The sequence below is a fragment of the Rana temporaria genome, unplaced genomic scaffold (assembly GCF_905171775.1).
Source record: "Rana temporaria unplaced genomic scaffold, aRanTem1.1, whole genome shotgun sequence".
Lineage (NCBI taxonomy): Eukaryota > Metazoa > Chordata > Amphibia > Anura > Ranidae > Rana > Rana temporaria.
In genome coordinates this window covers 1-25271 of record NW_024404804.1, presented here as the reverse complement: position 1 = coordinate 25271, position 25271 = coordinate 1, and the positions used below count along the sequence as shown (strand labels likewise).

Genomic DNA, 25271 nt, shown 5'->3' with positions numbered 1-25271 from the left:
ATAATTTTAATTAAATACAATTATTTACCCCCCAGATTTCTTTTCACTTTTTTTATTATTATTATAATTTTAAAATTATATATATATATATATATATATATATATATATATATATATATATATATATATATAAATTAATTGACCAATTAAGTGATTCCCAAATCAGATCCTAAGTGACAATCCCTCCTGTGAATAATAGTCATAATAAATTTATAATTATATAAAGACTTGACGTCTCCAAAAAAAATAAAATAATAAAAAATAATAATATATGTTAGAGGCTTCTAAAAGCTACACTACCACCGATCGCCACTTGAGGTAGCCATTTACTACCAAAAAAAAAAGGAAAAGTTAAGAGGCTTCTAAAAGCCACACCAATATAAAGTGGAGGTTCACCCGGAAATTTAAATTTTTAACATTAGATTGAGGCTCATTTTGTCAAGGGGAATCGGGTGTTTTTTTTTTAAATTGAAGCAGTACTTACCGTTTTAGAGAGCGATCTTCTCCGCCGCTTCCGGGTATGGTCTTCGGGACTGGGCGTTCCTATTTGATTGACAGGCTTCCGACGGTCGCATACATCGCGTCACGATTTTCCGAAAGTAGTCGAACGTCGGTGTGCAGGCGCCGTATAAAGCCGCACCGACGTTCGGCTTCTTTCGGCTACTCGTGACGCGATGTATGCGACTGTCGGAAGACTGTCAATCAAATAGGATAGCCCAGTCCCGAAGACCATACCCGGAAGCGGCGGAGAAGATCGCTCTCTAAAACGGTAAGTACAGCTTCGATTTAAAAAAAACACCCGATTCCCCTAGACAAAATGAGCCTCAATCTAAGGGTAAAAACATTTTTTAGGGTGAACTCCCGCTTTAATGATAAAAAAATAATAATAAAATAAAAAAAGATAATAACGTTGTTTTATTTTTTAATCCGACTTCGTTCTTCATTGAGAGACTTGGCCTTTGAATGATCGATCAACTGGAACCCGCTGCTTCTGGTTGACCCATTGATCAAAAGGCATTGCCTCTCAATGAAAGATGGAGAAACAGGAAGTTTAGCTCACAGCAATGCCCCGGGTGCCACCAGGACAGGAAGTCAGGGGAAATCTCCTAAAACAGAGAAACACAAAGGAACCGCCCCCCCCCCCCTTACCCACCCCCCCAGCAGCAGTTCTCTGCTTTACCCTAAAATTAAAATCATTTTTGTCTGGAGATCCACTTTGGCTGCATTTCAATCCCGGTACTCCCAACCACAAACATCGGAACAAGAACGCCAGTCCAGGAAAAGAACGGCCATACCCAAGCTGGTGTTTACAGGTCACAGGGGGGGGTCGTGCAGTGCTGGGAGCGGGCATGCATGGTGATGGGAACGCTGGGTAATGGAGGAGTGGGGTATGGCATGCTGATGACGCTGGTAGCGGTGAGTATAAAGAAACAGGCACACCACCTTCTTGGGTTTGAGTCCACGCTGCATGTAGAGGGGGGGAAAGGGGAGAAAAGGTTAGAGGTCAGTCTGATGACAGAAGACGGATTGTAGAGGGATGAAGAGGCATCGCTGGCCGTACACCCGATTGGTACCGTCATACCCACGTATTATTTTATTATTTTTCCTTCTAAAAATAAATGGAGGAGGCTGAAATATAAAAAGGCCCGGTCTATCCAAATGTGATACTTCAGATTGTAGCAGAACAATGGAGAGTCGGAGGAAGGGTGGCTGCGAGCACACAGGGCGTCAGACGCTTCTGTCATCACAAATATCCCGGGAACTACAGCAATTCGGACAGTTTATTAACCACTTACCGTCCAACCGCTGCAGAGGAAAACAGCCGGATGGATCATGTCTGAGAGTGGAGGGAGGTAAACATCATTCTGCTCCTCCTCCGCACCCTGCCATCTTTATGTTCTTAAAACACGCATTGAGGTCGAGTTACCAAACATCCAACTTCTTTTGCATTTACCTTTTGAGGCTTTCCCTCCTTATGGAGGGTGTCAATGATGGTTTTCTGCACAACTGTCAGATCAGCAGTCTTTCCCATGATTGTGATTCTTACTGAACCAGACTGAGAGACCATTTAACCACTTCCACACCTGCGCACGACGATGTACGTCCATTTTTTAAAGATTGATATCTCGGTAACGGCAGCAGCTGCTGCCACAAACGAGGTATCCATCTTTAGTGTGCGCGGTCCGGTACACGATAATGGCGTTCTCCGCTGCGGATTCGCCGCGAGATCGCAGTTATCGGTGGCGGGAGAGGAGATCGGGACCGCTCTCCCGTGTCCTCCGCCGCTTACCGGAGCCGTCGGTAGCGGCGGAGGAGTTTGGGACCGTTCGGCTGGTGACTGGGGACGAGACTGAAGGAAAAATCTCCTTCACCCGTCCCCATAGCTCCGCTGGGAGGAAGTGACGTCAAAACGTCAGTCCCGCCCAGCCTCTTAAAGAAACATTTTATTTTTTTTGTCATTTGAAAAAATGACAGTTTCACATTTTTTTTTTTTCTTGCATTTTAGTCTAATTATGAGATCTGAGGTCTTTTTGACCCCAGATCTCATATGTAAGAGGACCTGTCATGCTTTTTTCTATTACAAGGGATGTTTACATTCCTTGTAATAGGAATAAAAAGTGATCAAATTATTATTATTTTTTTCAGTGTAAAAAGTAATAAAATAAATAAAAATAAATAAGAAAACAAAAAAAACATTTTTAAAGCGCCCCGTCCCGACGAGCTCGCACGCAGAAGCGAACGCATACGCGAATAGCGCCCGCATATGAAAACGGTGTTCAAATCACACAAGTGAGGTATCGCCGCGATCGTTAGAGTGAGAGCAATAATTATAGCCCTAGAGCTACTCTGTAGCTCAAAAAATGCAACCTATAGAATTTTTTAAACGTCGCCTATCGAGATTTTTAAGGGTAAAAGTTTGACGCCATTCCACAAGCCGGCGCAATTTTTAAGCGTGACATGTTGGGTATAATTTTACTCGGCGTAACATTATCTTTCACAATATATAAAAAAATTGGGCCAAATTTATTGTTGTCTTATTTTTTAATTCAAAAAAGTGATTTTTTTACAAAAAAAGTGCGCTTGTAAGACCGCTGCGCAAATACGGTGTGACAAAAAGTATTGGAATGACCGCTATTTTATTCTCTAGGGTGTTAGAAAAAAAATATATAATGTTTGGGGGTTTTAAGTAATTTTCTAGCAGAAAAAACTGTTTTAGTCTTGCAAACACCAAATCTGAAAAGATTTCTAAGGTCTGGAAGTGGTTAAAGGAACCCTTAGCAGGTGTTATGGCTGATTAGAGTGGGACACTTTGAGCCGAGAATATTCCACCTTTTCACAATATTCTAATTTTCTGAGATTGTGGATTTGGGGTTTTCATGAGCTGTAAGCCATAGGCCCCTTTCACGCCCCGTGAACCTCCGCTTGCTCAGCGGGGATCCCCGCTGAGCCGGCGGATGACAGGGCGGTCCCCATACACTGTGCAGGGACCACCCTGTCTTTTCTCCGCTCTCCCCTATGGGGGGGGGGATCGGATGAACACGGACCGTATGTCCGTGTTCACCCGATCCGGTCCGCCAGACGGATGGAAAAAGTAGGTTTTTCCTCCGTCACACTTTGGCGGATCGGAGCGGGTCGGGTCGGATATCAGCGCTGACATCCGCGGCTCCATAGAAGAGCACGGAGCGCCCGTTCAGGTCCGCCTAAAAAAAACTGGCAGTCGGACCTGAACGGGGGGCCGCCCGTGTGAAAGAGATCCACCTGCCAGTTTTTTAGGCGGACCAGATATAGATGTAAAACTTATGTGGGGAGATTTGTTTCATCTCTGTGTATCATCTGAGGCTGTTCACTTCACCGGGTATACACGTGAGGTTTACATTTACTTTAAAAAGGCTGCAGCATTATTTTTCTGAGAAGAAGAGATCAATGAGGCTTGCAAAAAAAGAGCCGCTTGTGTAGTCCAGCAGGCAGAGCCGACAACACTGGTTGGGATTGCGGTGCAGCAAGGGGGCGCTGTTGTCATCAACCTAAATAGGAAGTTACCAGCTGAAGCTCCCTTCTATCAGACCAACCAGTATTTTGGGGATATGTAATGAAGCGAGACATGTACATTACTTAAATTTTTTCTTTTTTATGAAAGCTTTGCCGTGTTAGTCTTATTCTTGTGACGGTCAAACAGGTAGCAGAGGTGTAGTTCTTCTAGGAGACATCGCACACCAACTAGGAAGGTCACATATACAAGCAATGACAGTTCCCCATTTCTCCCCCCACCCCGTTCCCAATGGAAAATTCTGTTACGATCGGAAAATGCCTTTACAACAGACCAGAGAAAGACTTATTACAGTGGAACCTCGGTTTACAAGGAACGTGGTCAATGAGCATTTTGACAGTCGAGCAACTTTTTTTTTATTTTGACTCGGTTTGCGAAACAAGCAGAATTAAAGCTAATGGGGCCTGCAGTACCGCGTTTGGCCTGAGGTGGGGAGGGGGCGCCGGAGTCGAGCAGAGCCATTTGGAAATACTCCGCACCCGGGTGTTTCCTAGCCTTTCCAAGGTCAGCTGAGCTGTCCTCTGAGTTTCCGAGGCTCTCCGGTGCCCCCTCCCTACCTCAGGCCACATTCCGTATTGCATGCCATAGAAGTCAATGCGGAACGAATTATTACAAGTACCGATACTTTTTTTCAAGTACTCGCCGATACCGAATACCGATACTTTTTTTTTAAATGTGTCCCCAAATGCAGCCATGTCCCCCACGAATGCAGCCATGTCCCCCCTATATCCAGCCATGTCCCCCACATATGCAGCCATGTCCCCACACTTATGCAGCCATGTCCCCACACATATGCAGCCATGTCCCCCCCCCATATGCAGCCATGTCCCCCCCCCATATGCAGCCACGTCCCCCCCCATATGCAGCCACGTCCCCCCACATATGCAGCCACGTCCCCCCACATATGCAGCCACGTCCCCCCACATATGCAGCCACGTCCCCCCACATATGCAGCCACGTCCCCCCACATATGCAGCCACGTCCCCCCACATATGCAGCCACGTCCCCCACATATGCAGCCATGTCCCCCCACATATTGCAGCCATGTCCCCCACATATGCAGCCATGTCTCCCCACATATGCAGCCATGTCCCCCCACATATGCAGCCATGTCCCCCCCCATATGCAGCCATGTCCCCCACATATGCAGCCATGTCCCCCACATATGCAGCCATGTCTCCCCATACCTAGATGCCGCCGCCTAGTTAATCAGCGTGTGGGGAACATTACAGCTTTCATTTGAATAGCTGTCTGTTCCCCGCCGCGCCTAGACACTCCCCCTTGCTCGGGATTGGACGGGTGATCTGCACTCTGATAGACAGATCACCGTCCAATCCCGAGCAAGGGGGAGTGTCTATACGCGGCGGGGAACAGACAGCTATTCAAATGAAAGCTGTAATGTTCTCCGCATGCTGATTAAATAGGCGGCGGGGGCGTTGCGGTATGCAGCGGCATTGCAGCGGCGGGGGGGGGGGGGGGAGTATCGGATCTGGCATCAGGGGCATTTGCGGGAGTACAAGTACTCCCGCCAATGCTCAGTATCGGTCCCGATATCGGTATCGGAACAACCCTACTAATTATTATCATTTCCATTGAATTCCATGGGGAAACTCGCTTTGATATGCGAGTGCTTTGGATTACGAGTATTCTCCTGGAACGGATTATCCTCGTAATCCGAGGTTCCGCTGTATATCCAAGTAACCTCAGTGCCATTTTTTTTTTTTCTCATCCAGCCCTTCAGTTACATCCGGGAAACGCGGTGCAGAAAAGACACACCAGATGGCGCTACGGAGGATTGACTAAGAATCATGGCACTCACCAATTTACTGGTTTTCGGGGGATCCGTCGACTCTGCAAAAGAAACAAAAAGCAAAAAACCTCCATCAAAAATCAAATCAAAATAATAAAAGTCGCCACAAATATATATCCAGACATAAATAGCACCAATAAAAGTTGCAGAAATACTTTTTTTTTTTGGTTAATGATCCAAAAAAACGATCAGGTTTTCTCCCCCACATTGCACAGCCCCCTGTCTATTGGCAGGGCACGTCCTGGTGGCGTTTTTTGCCGTTTATTTTAGTCTGTCGTCACTGAGCCAATGAGGAGGGAGAGAGTTACTGCTCTCTGGCACAGCGCTGGATAGAGATCATGGCTCAGGCAAGTATAAGTATAAAAGGGGGGCAGAAAGTTTCTTTCCTTTAACCACTTCAGCCCCAAGCCTCTGAGATTTGGTGTTTACAAGTTAAAAACAGTGGCCCGGATTCAAGAAGCAATTGCGCCTGTGTAACCATAAGTTACGCAGCGCAATTGCTTACTTGCCCCGGCGTAACGAGTGCTCCTGATTCAGGAACCTCGTTACACCGACTGCAGCCTAAGATCTGCGCGGCATAAGGCTCTTCTGCCCGCATATCTTAGGCTGCATTCTTGCAATGGCCGCTAGGTGGCGTTCCCGTTGTGCTCAGCGTATAGTATGCAAATTGCATACTAACACCGATTCACAACGTTACGCGAGCCCTGCGTACGCAGTTTACGTCGTTTCCGTACGGCGTTTTTCGTGCAAGGCTGCCCCTATTAGCAGGGGCAGCCAATGTTACGTATACCCGTCGTTCCCTGCGTCGCGAAATTTCAAATTTACGTAGTTTGCGTAAGTGATTTGTGAATGGCGCTGGACGCCATTCACGTTCACTTTGAAGTAAATGACGTCCTTGCGAGGTCATTTGCCGCAATGCACGTCGGGAAAGTTTCCCGACGGAGCATGCGCTCTACGATCGGCGCGTGAACGCGCCTAATTTAAATGATTCGCGCCCCCTACGGGATCATTTAAATTGCGCGCGCTTACGCCGGGCATTTTGCCGGCGCGCCCACGCAATTTACGGAGCTACTGCTCTGTGAATCAAGGGCAGCGCAGTAAATTTGCGGGGGCGCAGGGCAAAAACGTTGCCCTGCGCCTCCGTAAAAAAACCGCAAGTCTACCTGAATCCGGGCCATTGTTTTTTTTTGCTAGAAAATTACTTAAAACCCCCAAACATTATATATATTTTTTTTTCTAACACCCTAGAGAATAAAATGGCGGTCGTTGCAATACATTCTGTCACACCGTATTTGCGCAGCAGTCTTACAAGCGCACTTTTTATATTGTGAAAGATAATGTTACGCCGAGTAAATTGATACCCAACATGTCACGCTTCAAAGTTGAGCCCGCTCGTGGAATGGCAACACAATTTTACCCTTAAAAATCTCCATAGGCGACGTTTAACCAAAAATCTAATTTTTTTTGCTAGAAAATTACTCAGAACCCCCCAAACATTATATAATTTTTTTTTAGCAGACACCCTAGGGAATAAAATGGCGGTCATTGCAACTTTTTTCCCTCGCACGGTATTTGCGCAATCATTTTTCAAGCGGAAAAAAAAAAACGGTTTCATGAATTAAAAAATAACAAAACAGTAAAGTTAGCCCAATTTTTTTGTATAATGTGAAAGACGATGTTACGCCGAGTAAATAGATACCCAACATGTCACGCTTTAAAATTGCGCACACTCATGGAATGGCGCCAAACTTTGGTACTTAAAAATCTCCATAGGTGACGCTTTAACATTTTTTACAGGTTACTATTTTCGAGTTACAGAGGAGGTCTAGTGCTGGAATTGTTGCTCTTGCTCTAATGCACGCGACGATACCTCACATGTGGGGGTTTTGAACGGCGTTTACATATGTGGGCGGGACTTGCATGCGTGTTCGCTTTTGCGCGCGAGATAAACGGGGACAGGGGAGTTTTGAAAAAAAAAATAAAAAAATGTATTTGATTTTTATTTTACTTAATTTTTTTTATTTTTACATTTTTTTTTTTTGATCACTTTTATTCCTATTACAAAGAATCATAAAAGATTCAAAATCGCTGCGTTAAAATTCCAAACATGCCAGGTAGACTCAGTGTTGCGATCTCATAGCTTCCTTCGTACACATGGCGTCACCGTCTCCGCGTTGCTGTGTAGCTGCGACCCGACGCGTTTCGTCACTTCGGACTTTGTCACAAGGGGCCTGAAGGGACGAAACGTGTCGGGACGTGGCTACGCACAATTTTTGTTTAGGAGCCACGTCACACGCCGTTGTCTGTTAAAGTGAAGCAGTGCCGAACGCAAAAGTGCTCTGGGGTCTTTGGCCAGCCAAATGATCTGGGGCCGACGTGGTTAAAAATCCTTGTTATTTTATTGGTCTTATGCAATATTCAATTTTAGGAGACACTGAATTTTGTGTTTTCACTAGCTGTAATCCAGAATCATAAAAAAAAAAAAAAAAACACAACAACACACACACACTTGAAATATATCACTCTATATAAAATATATGAGTGTCACGCCATAATTACCGTATTTATCGGCGTATACCGCGCACAATTTTGCCCTGAAAATCAGGGCAAAATCGTGGGTGCGCGATATACGCCGATACCCGCTTTCCCGCCACGAGTTTGAATACTGCGCCCGCATATAGCGAGCGCAGTACACTCGTGAATCTTCGGGCAGTCTCGGCGCCTCTCGTACTGACGTCCTGACGTCCTGAGCGTACAGGACGTCAGTGCGAGAGGCGCCCGAGCCTGCCCGAAGATTCACGAGTGTACTGCGCTCGCTATATGCGGGCGCAGTATTCAAAGTCGTGGCGGGAAACGAGCGGGAGGACGCCGCAGATGGACGCCGGACCCGCCGAAGATGGACACCGGACCCGCCGAAGATGGACGCCGGACCCGCCGAAGATGGACGCCGGACCCGCCGAAGACGGACGCCGGACCCGCCGAAGACGGACGCCGGACCCGCCGAAGACGGACGCCGGACCCGCCAAAGACGGACGCCGGACCCGCCGAAGACGGACGCCGGACCCGCCAAAGAGGACACCTGAAGCCGCAGAAGGACGCCGGACCCGACGAGGCCGCAGATGGACGCCGCGCAAGACACCAAAACTGTAAGTACAAAAAAACAAAAAATCTTTTTTTCCCAAAGGATTTGGGGCCACTTTGGGGGTGCGCGGTATACGCCAGAGCGCGTTATACCGCGATAAATACGGTATATGAGATACACCTGAATATATATTTGAAAGGATGCCACTGATGAAGAGGAGTCACCAACTGAAGTCCTTTCAGCACCTCTGGCAATGTGGATTTCCTATCTGACCCTCACTGGACTCCATAGTCCCTCCCACTGCTATCCCCATCACTGTGGCCTGGAGGGACTTGGGAGTCACCAACATCTATCAGAGGCCCATAGATGAGATTTGTTCTGACTTGGTGACTGAAGAAAACATTTTCCATACAAAGTATCACACTAAAGTTATTGGATGTGTCACCCGGGGGTCAGGGGTTGACAAATTTGCTTGGAATCTAGGAGCCAGCTAAAAAAATTAGGAGCCAGAAAACGCGCCCCCCGTCCCGACGAGCTCGCGCGCAGAAGCGAACACATACGTGAGCATCGGCCGCATATGTAAACGGTGTTCAAACCACACGTGTGAGGTATCGCCGCGATCGGTAGAGCGAGAGCAATAATTCTAGCCCTAGACCTCCTCTGTAACTCAAAACATGCAACCTGTAGATTTTTTTTAAACGTCGCCTATGGAGATTTTAAAGGGTAAAAGTTTGTCGGCATTCCACGAGCGGACACAATTTTGAAGCGTGACATGTTGGGTATCAATTTACTCGGCGTAACATTATCTTTCATAATATTAAAAAAAAAAATGGGGATAACTTTACTGTTGTCTTATTTTTTAATAAAAAAAAAAAGTGTAATTTTTTTCCAAAAAAGTGCGCTTGTAAGACCGCTGCGCAAATGCGGCGTGACAGAAAGTATTGCAACAATCGCCATTTTATTCTCTAGGGTTTTAGGATAAAAAATATATATAATGTTTGGGGGTTCTAATTAGAGGGAAGACGATGGCAGTGAAAATAGTGAAAAATGACATTAGAATTGCTGTTTAACTTGTAATGCTTAACTTGTAATACCAACGGCCACCACCAGATGGCGCCAGCTCACAAAAATAGACACTATTTCTAGTCCCCGGGGATTTGTCGGGCCCTGCCTGGGGTCATACCTCTCTTCAGGACCTTGGTGGTGGCCGGTTCCGGGGTCTCCGGAGACGTGGTGTCCGCGCCGTCCTCTACTATCTGGATCTGTAATAGAAAAGAGCAAATCAGGTCCGTGAGATTTTCACCTCCTCAATCATCTATTTTATGTGATTTCCCAGTCCCCCCTCCCCCCCCATCTATCCTTCATTGGAATCCAACCACAGACACCATCTGCATGAAACGTAGTCTGGATGGATGTCCTTTAGCTGATCTGCCACAACAACAAAGGTGTGTTGGGGAGGAATTACGATTTGATATGCTTGGGTGTCATTTTTAATTTCTATTAACTTTTTTTTTTCTTTGCCAACTTTTTTCAGGACACGATGGACATGTGATGATTTTTCGATGACAGTTTCTCTTTAACCACTTGAAGACCAGGCCTTTTTCTGACATTTGTTTGCTTTTTTTTTTTTGCTAGGAAACGTCTTGGAACCACCAAAACACACACACACATATAATTAACCTATTTCCCACCGCGCTATAGACAAAACATGTCTACAGTGCGGTGGAGTTGTTCTGGGAGGACGTCCTCCCAGAATCCTCCTCTTGCGACCCGGCGGATCGCGGTAAATTGCCGCTGATAGCGGCCGTTTACCACGTGATCGCTCCGTCAAATGACGGAGCGATCACTTGTAAACAAACCGGCGTCATGTGATGACGCCGGTTCCTCCCTCCCCTCTCTGTACCAATCGGTACAGTGTGAGAGGAGAAGGGGAGAGCGGAAGCAGCAGCAGCTGCTGTGGCTGGATCTGTGACAAATGCAGTCACAGATCCAGCTATCCATCCATCCCTGCGCAATACCCTGCAATACCCCCCCAATACTCGCAATACCCCCCCCAATACTCCGCAATACCCCCCCCCCCCAATACGTCGCCTATGGGGATTTTTAAGTAGCGAAGTTCGGCGCTACTCCAATACCTTGCAATACGTCGCCTATGGGGATTTTTAAGTAGCGAAGTTCGGCGCCATTCCACGAGTGTGCAATTTTGAAGGGTGATATGTTGGGTATTTACTCGGCGTAACTTCATCTTTCATATTATGCAAAAACATTGGGCTAACTTTACCGTTTTTTTTTTTTTTTAAGCACAAAACAGTTTTTTTTTAAAAAAACAAGCGTTCAAAAAATGGCTGCGAAAATACCGTGCGAGATAAAAAGTTGTAATGGCCACCATTGTATTCTCTAGGGTCTTTGCTAAAGAAGCATATATAATGTTTTGGGTTTCTATGTAATTTTTAAGCAAATAAATGATGATTTTTACATGTAAGAGAGAAATGTCAGAATTGGTCTTGGTGTTCCAGAACGCCTGATGGTGCTCCCTGCATGTTGGGCCTCTGTATGTGGCCAGGCTGTGTAAAAGTCTCACACATGTGGTATCGCCATACTCAGGAGGAATAGCAGAATGTGTTTTGGGGTGTAATTTGTGACATGCATATGCTGTGTGTGAGAAATAACCCGCTAATATGACAGAAACGAGAATTCATTTTTTATTTTTACAGAATTTTCAGTGTTTTTTCTTTTATAGCGCAAAAAATAAAAAACCCAGGAGGTGATCAAATACCACCAAAAGAAAGCTCCATTTGTAAGAAAAAAAGGACAAAAATTTCAGATTGGCACAATGTTGTATGAAGGGGGTTTAAGTGCCCAAAAAAAAATATTTTTTTTTAATCTAATATATAATTTATTAGATATATCCATCTATCTATCGAGAGCGAGAGCGATAGATAGATCTAATCTCCCTCTCTATTTTTTATAATTAACCACTTGCCATCCTGCGGCTGACTATTCACGGGCGCAAGGTGGCTCTGATCTGCCGGGAGGCCATCAATATACAACCTCTGGCCGCGCGCCCGCCGTGTCACACAGGTGCCGATTCACGCGCCTGGCGGCCGCGATGTCCGACAGGCTCCCGCGATCGGCAGTCACAGAGCCAGGTACGTGGATCTGTGCGTATAAACACAGAGCTCCACATCCTGTTAGGGAGAGGAGACCAATGCTGTGTCCCTCTTACATAGGGAAAACCATCGGTCACCTCCCCCAGTCAGTCCCCTCCCCCCACAGTAAGAATCACCTAGCAGGGAACACATTTAACCCCTTTCTCGCCCCCTAGTGTTAACCCCTTCCCTGCCAGTCACATTTATACAGTAATCAGTACATTTTTATATAATATCGCCGTCGTGACAAAAATCGCAGATCGCCAGTACTAGTAAAAAAAATAATAATAATAAGAATAAATAAATAATAATAATAATAATAAAAAAAAAGTAATAATTCTATCCCCTATTTTGCAAGCGTTATAATGTTTCCGCAAACCAATCAATATACGCTTATTGCGTTTTTTTTTACCAAAAATATGTAGAAGAATACGTATCGGACTAAACTGAAAAAAAAAATATATATATTTTTTTTTAAATGGGATATTTATTATAGCAAAAAGTAAAAAAATTGTGTTTTTTTTCCAAATCTTCGCCCAATTTTTGTTAAAAATAAAAACCGCAGAGGTGATCAAATACCACCAAAAGAAAGCTCTATTTGTGGGAAAAAAATGACGGACGATTTTGTTTGGGAGCCACGTCGCGCGACCGCGCAATTGTCATTCAAAGCGTGACAGTGCCGAAAGTGGAAATTTCGCCTGGGCAGGAAGGGAGTATATGTGCCCAGTAAGCAAGTGGTTAAGTATATTTTTTCAAAAATGATATATACATACACACACATATACATATACATTTCCCATGGTGCTTTTGAACTCTGCAGAGTACATGAGCATCATGGGAAACGTAGTTCCAAAACACCTGGGGTGCCAAGGTTCTCCATCACTGGCCTAGGCCATCTTTATGTAGAAACACAATTATTTTTTTCAGATCCTCAGAGAGTTCTTTGCCATGAGGTGCCATGTTGTTGTACTTCCAGTGACCAGTATGAGAGAGTGAGAGCGATAACACCCAATTTTAACACACCCGCTCCCCATTCACACCCGAGATCTTGTAACACTAACAAGTCATGTGACACCGGGGAGGGGAAAATGGCTAAATGCGCCCAATTTGTACATTTTCACTTAGGCTCCATTCACACCTGAACGCGGCGTATTGTACCGAGATTTGCCGCGACAAAACGCGGCGTTTTTTACCGCGGTTTTCGCTGGAGGGGTGATTTACACATTGTCGGGTATGGCCGAGCGCCAAAGCCGCCTGAAAAAAAGGGTCAGGGACTTGTTTTGAGCTTCAGGCGTATGGCGTTTCGGCGTGGAGATGTGAACCATCTCCATAGCCGACAATGTGAAATCACCCCTCCAGCCAATTTTAAGGCTGCAATAGCGTCGGGCGTCAGGCGTAAAAACGCCTAGGTGTGAATGGAGCCTTAGGGGTGTACTCACTTTTGTTGCCAGCGGTTTAGACATGAATGGCTGTGTGTTGAGTTGTTTGGAGGGGACGGCAAATGTACACTGTTATACAAGCTGTACACTCACTACACAACATTGTAGCAAAGTGTCGTTTCTTCAGTGTTGTCACATGAAAAGATAGCCATACAATGAGGGGTGTACTCACTTTTGTGAGATACAGGAAGTATTCACAGCTTTTGCCAAGCCATGAAGTCCAAGGAATTGTCTGTAGACCTCGGAGACAGGATTGTATGGAGGCACAGATCGGGGGGAAGGGTGCAGAGACATTTCTGCAGCATTGAAGGTCCCAATGAGCGCAGTGGCCTCCATCATCTATAAATTGAAGGAGTTTGGAACCACCAGGACTCTTCCTAGAGCGGGCCGCCCGGCCAAACTGAGGGATCGGCGGAGAAGGACCCAAGTCAAGGAGGTGACCAAGAACCCGATGGTCTCTCTGACAGAGCTCCAGTGTTTCTCTGTGGAGGGAAGAGAACCTTCCAGAAGAACAACCATCTCTGCAGCACTCCACCAATCAGGCCTGTATGGGGGAGTGGCCAGACGGAAGCCACTCCTCAGTAAAAGGCACATGACATGACATGCCGCCTGCAGTTTACCAAATAGCACCTGAAGGACTCTCAGATCACGAGTGCTCTGATGAAACAAAGATTGAACTCTTTGGCCTGAATGGCAAGCGTCATGTCTGGAGGAAACCAGACACCGCTCATACCAATACCATCCCTACTGTGAAGCATGGTGGTGGCTGCAATATGCTGTGGGGATGTTTTTCAGCGGCAGGAACTGGGAGACTAGTCAGGATTGATGGAAAGATGAATGCAGCAATGTACAGAGACATCCTTGAAGAAAACCTGCTCCAGAGCGCTCTGGACCTCAGACTGGGGTAAAGATTCATCCTCCAACAGGACAACGACCCTAAGCACACAGCCAAGATCACAAAGGAGTGGCTACGGGACAACTCTGTGAATTTCCTTGATTGGCCCAGCCAGAGCCCAGACTTGAACCCGATTGAACATCTCTGGAGAGATCTGAAAATGGCTGTGCACCGACGCTCCCCATCCAACCTGATGGAGCTTGAGAGGTCCTACAAAGAAGAAGAATGGGAGAAACTGCCCAAAAATAGGAGTGCCGAGATTGTAGCATCATACCCAGAAAGACGGGAGGATGTAATTGGTGCCAAAGGAGCTTCACCAAAGTATTGAGCAAAGGCTGCGATACTCGTGCGCGTGGGGGGGGGGGGGGGAGAGCCTGTGTGATACTCATGTGCATGGGGGGGGGCCTGTGTGATACTCATGCACGTGGAAGCCTGGGTGATACGTGGGAGGGGGGGGGGGGCTGTGTGATACTCATGGGCGCGGGAGCCTGTGCGACACTCATGGGCGCGGGAGCCTGTGCGACACTCATGGGCGCGGGAGCCTGTGCGACACTCATGGGCGCGGGAGCCTGTGCGACACTCATGGGCGCGGGAGCCTGTGCGACACTCATGGGCGCGGGAGCCTGTGCGACACTCATGGGCGCGGGAGCCTGTGTGACACTCATGGGCGCGGGAGCCTGTGCGACACTCATGGGCGTGGGAGCCTGTGCGATACTTACGTACATGGGATTTTTTTTTTTTTCTTCTTACATTTGCAAAGATTTCAAACAAACTTCACGTTGTCATTATGAGGGGATCGTCTGTAGAATTTTGAGGAAAATAAATTTAATCCATTTTGGAATAAGGCCGTAACAAGGTCGCAAGGACGTCATTGGTTTCGACGTGAACGGCGTCCAGCCCCATTCACGGACTTACCCAAACAACGTAAATTTTTAAATTTCGACGCGGGAACGACGGCCATACTTAACATTGGTTGCCCCTCATAGCAGGGGCAACTTTACGCGTCGCAAATCTAAGGTAAACGTCGTAACTTCACTGCATCGACCGCGCGTACGTTCGGGAATTCGCGTATTTTGCTAATTTGCATACTCGACGGGGAAAACGACGGAGGCGACACGTAACTTTTGGTGGCGGGTACAAGGTGTTCTTTTTTTTTATTTTTTTTTTAAAGATTTAATCACTTCATTGGTTGAAGTTTTCATTTATTTTTACATTTGTTGTTCTTTATTGAAAACGCGTTGGATGAACGATTTTAATATCCCCGGACTCTGAATACACATTTCATTGGCACTGTATGAATTGATGGTAACCTGTTTGTGTGAACGCACAATTATTAGATGTATACACAGATATTTTTTTTAAAACAATAGAATGCCGACAATCTGCAGCAGAATATGGCAAAGCCAAGTCTGCCGCCGTCGTGGTCCAATCAGCACAGAGAGGTCGGGGTGACTTCCCAAGAACAGCCACACAATAGAGCAGAATAAATACAGAGGGGTGATTTATATCATGGCTGCCTCTCTGTGTGACCCGACACACCGGATACTTCATCCAGAGGAGGAGGAGTCTCCTCCTTCCCCACCCACCTTCCAACCTGCAATATTATTTCACTGAAGTCATTCCACTATTAACCGGTTGTGGGCCCAAAGTGTGCTACAGAACAAAAACACACACACACACACAGATAGAGCTTTCTTTTGTTGGTATTTAATCACTCCTACGGTAATTTTTTGTGCTATAAACCAAAAAAAAAAAACATTACCGTCAATTTTGAAAAATATATATATTTTTATCCCCCCTTTTCTTCTATAAAACATTCCCTATAAAAATAAAAAATAAAATATAATACATTTCTTCATCAATTTAGGCCAATGTGTATTCTGCTACATATTTTTGGTAAAAAAATTAATAAAAAATATACCCAATAAGTGTATATTGATTTATTCAACTGCCCCTACCTGATTTATTTTACCTAGGTGAGATAATAATTTGAAAGAGGGTGGAAGTGTTAGCGGCGTTCTGTAGGATCGCTCAACCAGTTTCGTTGACCTGACGTCATCTGAATCTGATTTTTTTTTGTGTATTTATTCAAGTAGTAGTACCACCTTAACAATAAATATAATCGAGGGGGAAGAGAGAGAGGGGGGGGCGAGAGAGAGAGAGAGAGAGAGAGAGGGGGACTAGAGAGAGAGAGAGAGAGAGAGAGAGAGAGAGAGAGAGAGAGGGAGACGAGAGAGAGAGAGAGAGAGAGAGGGAGACGAGAGAGAGAGAGAGAGAGAGACGGGGACGAGAGAGAGAGAGAGAGAGAGACGGGGACGAGAGAGAGAGAGAGAGAGAGAGAGAGAGAGAGAGAGACGGGGACGAGAGAGAGAGAGAGAGAGAGAGAGAGAGAGAGAGAGAGAGAGAGAGAGAGAGAGAGAGAGAGAGAGAGAGAGAGAGAGAGAGAGAGAGGGGGGGGGACTAGAGAGAGGGACGAGAGAGAGGGACAAAGAGATGGGGGGAAGAGAGAGAGGGACAAAGAGAGAGAGGGACAAAGAGAGGGGGGGAAGAGAGAGAGAGAGGGGGACGAGAGAGAGAGAGAGAGAGAGAGAGAGGGGGACGAGAGAGAGAGAGAGAGAGAGAGAGAGAGAGAGAGAGAGAGGGGGACGAGAGAGAGAGAGAGGGGGACGAGAGAGAGAGAGAGAGAGAGAGAGAGAGAGAGAGAGAGAGAGAGAGAGAGAGAGAGAGAGAGAGAGAGAGAGAGAGAGAGAGAGAGAGAGAGAGAGAGTGTATCCGGTGTGTCGGGTCTCTGTGTGACCCGACACACCGGATACTTCATCCAGAGGAGTCTCCTCCTTCCCCACCCACCTTCCAACCTGCAATATTATTTGACTGAAGTCATTCCACTATTAACCGGTTGTGGGCCCAGAGTGTACTACAGAACAACACACACACACACACACAGAGATAGAGCTTTCTTTTGTTGGTATTTGATCACTCCTAGGGTAATTTTTTGTGCTATAAACCAAAGAAAAAAAAATAAAAACATTACCGTCAATTTTGAAAAATATATATATTTTTATCCCCCCTTTTCTTCTATAAAACATTCCCTATAAAAATAAAAAATAAAATATAATACATTTCTTCATCAATTTAGGCCAATGTGTATTCTGCTACATATTTTTGGTAAAAAAATAAATAAAAAATATACCCAATAAGTGTATATTGATTTATTCAGCTGCCCCTACCCGATTTATTTCACCTAGGTGAGATAATAATTTGAAAGAGGGTGGAAGTGTTAGCGGCGTTCTGTCGGATCGCTCAACCAGTTTCGTTGACCTGACGTCATCTGAATCTGATTTTTTTTTGTGTATTTATTCAAGTAGTAGTACCACCTTAACAATAAATATAATCGAGGGGGAAGAGAGAGAGGGGGGGGGGGCGAGAGAGAGGAGAGGAGGGGGCGAGAGAGGGGGGGGGGCGAGAGAGAGAGAGAGAGAGAGAGGGGGACGAGAGAGAGAGAGAGAGAGAGAGAGAGAGAGAGAGAGAGAGAGAGGGGGACGAGAGAGAGAGAGAGAGAGAGAGAGAGAGAGAGAGAGAGAGAGGGGGACGAGAGAGAGAGAGAGAGAGAGAGAGAGAGGGGGACGAGAGAGAGAGAGAGGGGGACGAGAGAGAGAGAGAGAGAGAGAGAGAGAGAGAGGGGGACGAGAGAGAGAGAGAGAGAGAGGGGGACGAGAGAGAGAGAGAGAGAGAGAGAGAGAGAGAGAGAGAGAGAGGGAGACGAGAGAGAGAGAGAGAGAGAGAGAGAGAGAGAGAGAGAGAGAGACGGGGACGAGAGAGAGAGAGAGAGAGAGAGAGAGAGAGAGAGAGACGGGGACGAGAGAGAGAGAGAGAGAGAGAGAGAGAGAGAGAGAGAGAGAGAGAGAGAGAGAGAGAGAGAGAGAGAGAGAGAGAGAGAGAGAGAGAGAGAGAGAGAGGGGGGGACTAGAGAGAGGGACGAGAGAGAGGGACAAAGAGAGAGAGGGACAAAGAGGGGGGAAGAGAGAGAGAGGGACAAAGAGAGGGGGGGAAGAGAGAGAGGGACAAAGAGAGAGAGAGAGGGACAAAGAGAGAGAGAGAGAGAGAGAGAGAGAGAGAGAGAGAGGACGAGAGAGAGAGAGAGAGAGAGAGGGGGACGAGAGAGAGAGAGAGAGAGAGAGAGAGAGAGACTAGAGAGAGGGACGAGAGAGAGGGACAAAGAGAGAGAGGGACGAGAGAGAGGGACAAAGAGGGGGGAAGAGAGAGAGAGGGACAAAGAGAGGGGGGGGAAGAGAGAGAGGGACAAAGAGAGAGGGAGAGAGAGAGAGAGGGAGAGAGAGAGAGAGAGATAGAGAGAGAGAGAGAGAAAGAGAGAGAGAGAGAAAGAAAGAAAGAAAGAAAGAAAGCGAGAAAAGAGACAGAGAAAAAGAGAGGAAAAAAAGCAGAAAAAGAGAGAGAGAGAGAAGAAAATCACGCAAATATGTGCAACAAAAAAAAAAACGCATTAATGTGCACAAAAACTCCCAAATGGCGCATTTACAATCATTTCTATGGGAATAAAAACATGCCAAAAAATAAATTAAAAAAAACCACTCAAATCTGCCAGATTCCAGCTACAAAAAAAAAGCTCCAGAACTTTTTGGATCTTCAGGTGACTTGTAGTGGAGATGTGTGAACAATAATCACATTTTTCCTCCTCCAGTGTTTTGGAGCTTCAAGCTACAAAACACTGGGGGTGTGAATGGCACCTGTAAGGGGATGATCCTCACTTTGGAAAGAAATCCTCTTACTTCCTGTTGAGCCGACAGGAAATGAAAGGAGAATCTCCCCAATGACAGGCCAACACCAAAAATAATAAAAAAACAAAACCCTGACAGCGAGTAGAACCTTTCCCTACTCCATCCAAACTGAGAAGCAAGGAAAGTGTATCCAGCCCTAGTCTAGCTGTGTAGAATTTCAGGGGTACAGAAGTCTTCGCCATTGTGAAAGGGATCCCTCTTACCTGTGATTGGCGGACAAATATGCCGTGGTTCTCCTCGCAGACGAAGTACTTCCTGCCTTGCACCGTGCCGTCATTCTTGCCTCTGGCTTCGTCCAGAATCACACCGACCCATTTTCCCGTGGCGAACAAGGTGGCCCCTACAAAGGCGACAGTTCCTCGATGGCCCTTCCCGATCACCTCCACTCGGGTGCCCATCTTTAAGGGCTTCCCCGTGGCCTCCACACTCATCCTGGAGGTAGAGCTCGGCGCCTGCTGGGAAGGACACAACACAATTCATGACCAATGCTGAGCATTAAAAGCAACAAATCTGAACACTTGGGTCACTCTGGTATAATTGCATGGCTCTACCCATGGCAGATGTGCCCTCTTATTAATACCGAAACACAAAAACATAAAATCTAATGCATTGCAGCCTACCAGTCCTGAGATGTAGTGGGCAAACCTTTTTTTTTTTCCCCTCCCCTTTCTGTTCACCTACCTGGGGATTCAGAAAAGTACACACTTCCTGTCCTAGGAGGACAACGCTTACTTACTAGGCTGTTATCACAAATACAAGCTTAAAAGATTCCTCACAGGCAAAATGTTCATATTAAAAAAAAAATCCCCCATTTGTAATGCCTGTGAAGAATCCCCTGAAACTTGCATTTCTAACAATAGTCACAAAAAAAAATTTTTTACATGAAATATATTATGAAAAAATAAAAATATTATTTATATATATATATATATATATATATATATATATATATATATATATATATATATATATATATATATATATATATATATATATATATATAAATAATATTTTTATTTTTTCATAATATATTCATGTAAAAAAAAAAAATTTGTGACTATTGTTAGAAATGCAAGTTTCAGGGAATTCTTCACAGGCATTACAAATGGGGGAATTTGTTATATATAAATAAATATCATTTTTATTTTATAAATAAATAAAATAAATGTGACGTTCACACAGAGACTTCACCAGCATGTGACGTTCACACAGAGACTTCACCAGCATGTGACGTTCACACAGAGACTTCACCAGCATGTGACGTTCACACAGAGACTTCACCAGCATGTGACGTTCACACAGAGACTTCACCAGCATGTGACGTTCACACAGAGACTTCACCAGCATGTGATGAAGATGGGGGCAAGGTTACCAGAAAGGATAGGCACATACTAGTGGTAGGGGATTCAGTTATTGGAAGAATACAGAGGGCAATCTGTCACAAAGACCATTAATCGCCAAACAGTATGTTGTTTACCGGGTGCTTGGGTTCGGAACATTGCAGATTGCATGGAAAAATTATTGGATGGCGCTGGAGAGGACCCAGCTGTCATGGTATATATCGGTACCAATGACAAAGTTAGAGAAAGATGGAGCGCCCTACAAAATGATTTCAGGGACTTGGGGGCCATATTGAAGAAAAGGTCCCCCAAGGCAATATTTTCTGAAATACTGCCTGTACCTCGAGCCACACCACAGAGACACCAAGAGCTTATGGTTCTTAACAAGTGGCTGAGGAACTGGTGCAGGGAGGAGTGGTTTGGCTTCATGGTGAACTGGGCTGACTTTTCAGGCCGTTACCATCTTTATAGTAGTGACGGATTGCACTTAAATGGCAGGGGTGCAGCTTTCTTGGGATTGAAGATGGCCAAAATGTTGGCAGAAAAGTTAAACTAGGTGATGAGAAGAGGACGATTTGCTAGTGAATATGAGGGAGAGGATCTTCATTTCAAGCCATCATGACAGGAATCCACTACGTCATCAATCTCTTAAAAGATTCTCATAAGCAGCTTCCGAATCACCAACGATCAATTTAGTTGGACAAACAAGACAATTGGCTGTTCCTAGAAGAAAACTCAACAAAAAGTTTGAGGGACCCTCCCAGGGGCCAGGTACAACTGTACCAACACAGGTCCCTACACTGGTGGCGGCTGCCACTCCAGTAACTGGAGGGTCTTCCCATCAGCCCTCTATTTACCTTTCTGCAGAAGCTTTAAAGTGGTTGTAAACCCACTATTTGGACTTTTACCTACAGTAAGCCTACAACAAGGCTTACCTGTAGGTAAGGAGAATATCTCCTAAACCTGCACGGTTTAGGAGATATTATCCCGCAATGCGGGCGGCGCATGCGCAGGGGGGACTCCACGGCTGAAGGACCGGCATCGCCGGACCCTGCCGATTTTAAATCTCCCGCGCGCACGCCGCGGGAGTGACGTCATCGCCGCTCCAGCCAATCACAGCGCTGGAGCGGCGATACCCGGAAGACACGCCGGAGCAAGATGACATCCTGCTCGGCGTGGACCAGGTAAGTGGTACACACCTCGTTCCGAGGTAAGTATTTCATAATAGGCTAGTATGCGGTGCATACTAGCCTATTATGCCTTTTGCATTGCAGGTTTGGGGGGGGGGGGGGGGGAAGTTTTTGGGGTTTACAACCGCTTTTAAGGTTTGACAATACATTGCCCAAACATAATTACCTGTAAAAAAAAAGTGTCCGAGATATTGGTGGTAAACACCCTGCTAGGCCCGAGGGAACCGAACCAAGCCCTTCAAAAGATGCTCATATCAAAAGTTGCCAAGAGTGTAAATGTAGACATTAAGCTTTAAGGTTAATCAAAAATATAACACTCTAAAAAAGGGAAAGGTAGAACAAAGAGGGAGTATGGAAGAGGGAGAGAGGGAGGAAAGGGGGGAGAAGGGAAGATTGGAAGAAGGAGGGGGTGAGTGTTGGGGGGAACCCCCACACCCCTTCCCTACCCGCAACCTTCCATCCCCCCTACTTACCTCCCTCTCTGCCTCTTCCATACTTCCCCTCCCCTTGTTCTACCTTTCCCTTTAGAATGTGATATTTTTGATTAGCCATAAAGCATAATGTCTACATTTACACTCTTGGCAACTTTTGGATATGAGGCAGCTTTTGAGGACTTGGTTTGGTTCCCCCCGGGCCTAGCAGGCACGTTTTTACAGGTGATATGTTTGATCTATGTATTGTCGATCGACATAAAGTAATTGATTATGTTGTGAAGTTTGGAGGCCGGTATGTTTTTGAGGCGTGTGTTGGACCGGCTATAAGGGGAGGTTGAAGGCCGGTATGTTTTTGAGGCGTGTGTTGGACCGGCTATAAGGGGAGGTTGGAGGCCGGTATGTTTTTGAGGCGTGTGTTGGACTGGCTATGAGTGGAGGTTGGAACTCTTTTTGTCTTCAGAGTTTGGAGAAGTCTTTCCAGCTTTCTTTAGGCTTTCTCTGCTGGAGAAATGAGAACTCTTCCAGTCAGTGAGGTCCTTCATGGAGAAGTCCAAGGCCTCACTCACATGGGGTATATGAATCTGTACCCTGTGTGGGGGCTGCATTAACCCCAAAAAAGGACATCCATGTGGGTTGCAGTTGTGCGGATGCACCCTGGGTGTGTTTGGGGCCAATGCAACGGCACCCACACAGATGTCACATTGGGTACAGTCACTGCACACCAGTTGACAGCAATGGAACTGCCTACACGGGATGCTGGGAACACCTGTGCATCCCCGTTCTGGTAAACACGGTCCTCCCATGGGGTACGGATTCATACCCCCCGTGTGAATGAGGCCTTAGGGTGAATGGAATATTTAGCTCCATAGTGTTGCTAATTTGGGGAACATTGTACCCCTCTTTATTGTTATTTGGGTGTGTTTTATTATAAGAGTGTTATATATTGTAGTTTAGGATATGTTTGGATTTCTTCTGAAGACACTTTAAGTGAACATTTAAGTCATTTACCCCGCTCAGCGGGGGCGTGCCTTAGAGAATAAGGCCGCATATGGGCAAGCACAGAGGCTTAGGGGTTAGCCTTGCAGCACTGAAGTCCTTGTTTCAGATTCTGACCAGGACACCATCTCCATGGAGTTTGCATGTTCTCCCTGTGCTTGCGTGGGTTTCCTCCGGGTACTTCGGTTATCCACCACACTACATGCTACTTTTGCGTTGGTGGTGCCAGTGGTAAGCATAGCTGCCTTCCAAGCAGCTGACCCGGGTTCGATTCCCGGCCAACGCCATCTCAAAACTTGGAGTCCTCAGAGAGAAAAGCGCTATACAAGGTCAATGCGGTGTATATATTAGCGGTTGGAATAAAGAATGAAGAGAATGTGTGGAATGTTTGAGGAAGAAAATGTTCCCCCAGAATCTATAGAAGGAGAACCCAGCAACGGATGGAAGAGCTTAGCTTTGGCTGTGATTACACCTAGGCGTTTCCGGATCGCGGGCGGAATTACTGCAATTTCCCAAATTGCCGCGAAACGCGTGACACGCTTGTGATCCCGTTACTTTCAATGGCACTCCAATCACGGGACAATACTGTCACTGACAAATCACACAAACAAAAATGACGGGACGCCGTTTCCCAAAAGCAGTCCTGCGATTTGTCAGGCGACAATTGCGGCAAAAAAAATCACGCCTCGACTGAGGTGATATTGAAAGTAAGGAGAATCGCATACTCCACCCAGCGGGAATATTACACCCCCTAGATTTACAATAAAGTTTCAAATACAAAAATCCTTCATTGCTGCAGACCTCAGCACACGCCATGTGTGATGTAACCACTTATAGACCACAATAAATATATACAGCATCTCACAAAAGTAAGTACACCCCTCTGTGTGCGGGAGATCACATATAGTATGTCACAAAAGTAAGTACAACCCTCGCATTTGTGTAAATATTTTCTTCTATCTTTTCATGTGACAACACTGAAGAAATGACACTTTGCTACAATGTTGTGTAGTGAGTGTACAGCTTGTATAACAGTGTAAAATTTGCCGTCCCCTCAAAATAACTCAACACACAGCCATTAACCACTTTCGGACCGCCGCATGTAGATATACGTCGGCAGAATGGCACGGACAGGCACATTGGCGTACCTGTACGTCCCTGCCTAGACGTGGGTCGGGGGTCCGATCTGGACCCCCCCCCCCCCCGGTACATTCGGCGGTTCCCGTGGCTTCAGGAGTGATCCAGCGACGACGGCGCGGATATTCGTTTCTAGCCGCTCCCTCGCGATCGCTCCCCGGAGCTGAAGAACGGGGAGAGCCGTATGTAAACGCGGCTTCCCCGTGCTTCACTGTGGCGGCGTATCGATCGAGTGATCCCTTTTATAGGGGAGACACGATCGATGACGTCAGACCTACAGCCACACCCCCCTACAGTTGTAAACACACACTAGGTGAAACATAACTCCTACAGCGCCCCCTGTGGTTAACTCCCAAACTGCAACTGTCATTTTCACAATAAACAATGCAATTTAAATGCATTTTTTGCTGTGAAAATGACAATGGTCCCAAAAATGTGTCAAAATTGTCCGAAGTGTCCGCCATAATGTCGCAGTCACGAAAGAAAATCGCTGATCGACGCCATTAGTAGTAAAAAAAAAAAAATAATAAAACTATCCCCTATTTTGTAAACGCTATACATTTTGCGCAAACCAATCGATAAACGCTTATTGCGATTTTTTTTTTACCAAAAAGAGGTAGAAGAATACGTATCGGACTAAACTGAGGGAAAAAAAAATGTTATATATGTTTTTGAGGGATATTATAGCAAAAAGTAAAAAATATTGAATTTTTTTTCAAAACTGTCGCTCTATTTTTGTTTATAGCGCAAAAAATAAAAACCGCAGAGGTGATCAAATACCACCAAAAGAAAGCTCCATTTGTGGGGAAAAAAGGACGCCAATTTTGTTTGGGAGCCACGACGCACGACCGCGCAATTGTCAGTTAAAGCGACACAGTGCCGAATCACAAAAAGGTCCTTTAGCTGCATTTTGGTCCGGGTCTTAAGTGGTTAAGGGGGGCTGGTGGCCAATGAG

The 25271-nt window shown here is 45.9% G+C and overlaps 1 protein-coding gene and 1 non-coding gene across 2 annotated transcripts; one reads left to right on the top strand and one right to left on the bottom strand.

Moving 5' to 3' along the window:
* Positions 1 to 1234: 1234 nt before the first annotated feature.
* On the bottom strand, positions 1235 to 19700 carry LOC120923758 (dynactin subunit 1-like). The gene is made up of 4 exons (XM_040335021.1): positions 19423 to 19700; positions 10124 to 10202; positions 5868 to 5899; positions 1235 to 1464 (listed from the first exon to the last, which is right to left on the bottom strand). Exons 1-4 carry the CDS (start codon positions 19648 to 19650, stop codon positions 1315 to 1317), a joined length of 489 nt encoding a protein of 162 aa, XP_040190955.1. The 5' UTR covers positions 19651 to 19700; the 3' UTR covers positions 1235 to 1314.
* Positions 19701 to 23392: 3692 nt separating this feature from the next.
* Positions 23393 to 23465, top strand: TRNAG-UCC. Its single transcript has one exon. It is a non-coding gene; the product is annotated as a tRNA-Gly (tRNA).
* Positions 23466 to 25271: the final 1806 nt, after the last annotated feature.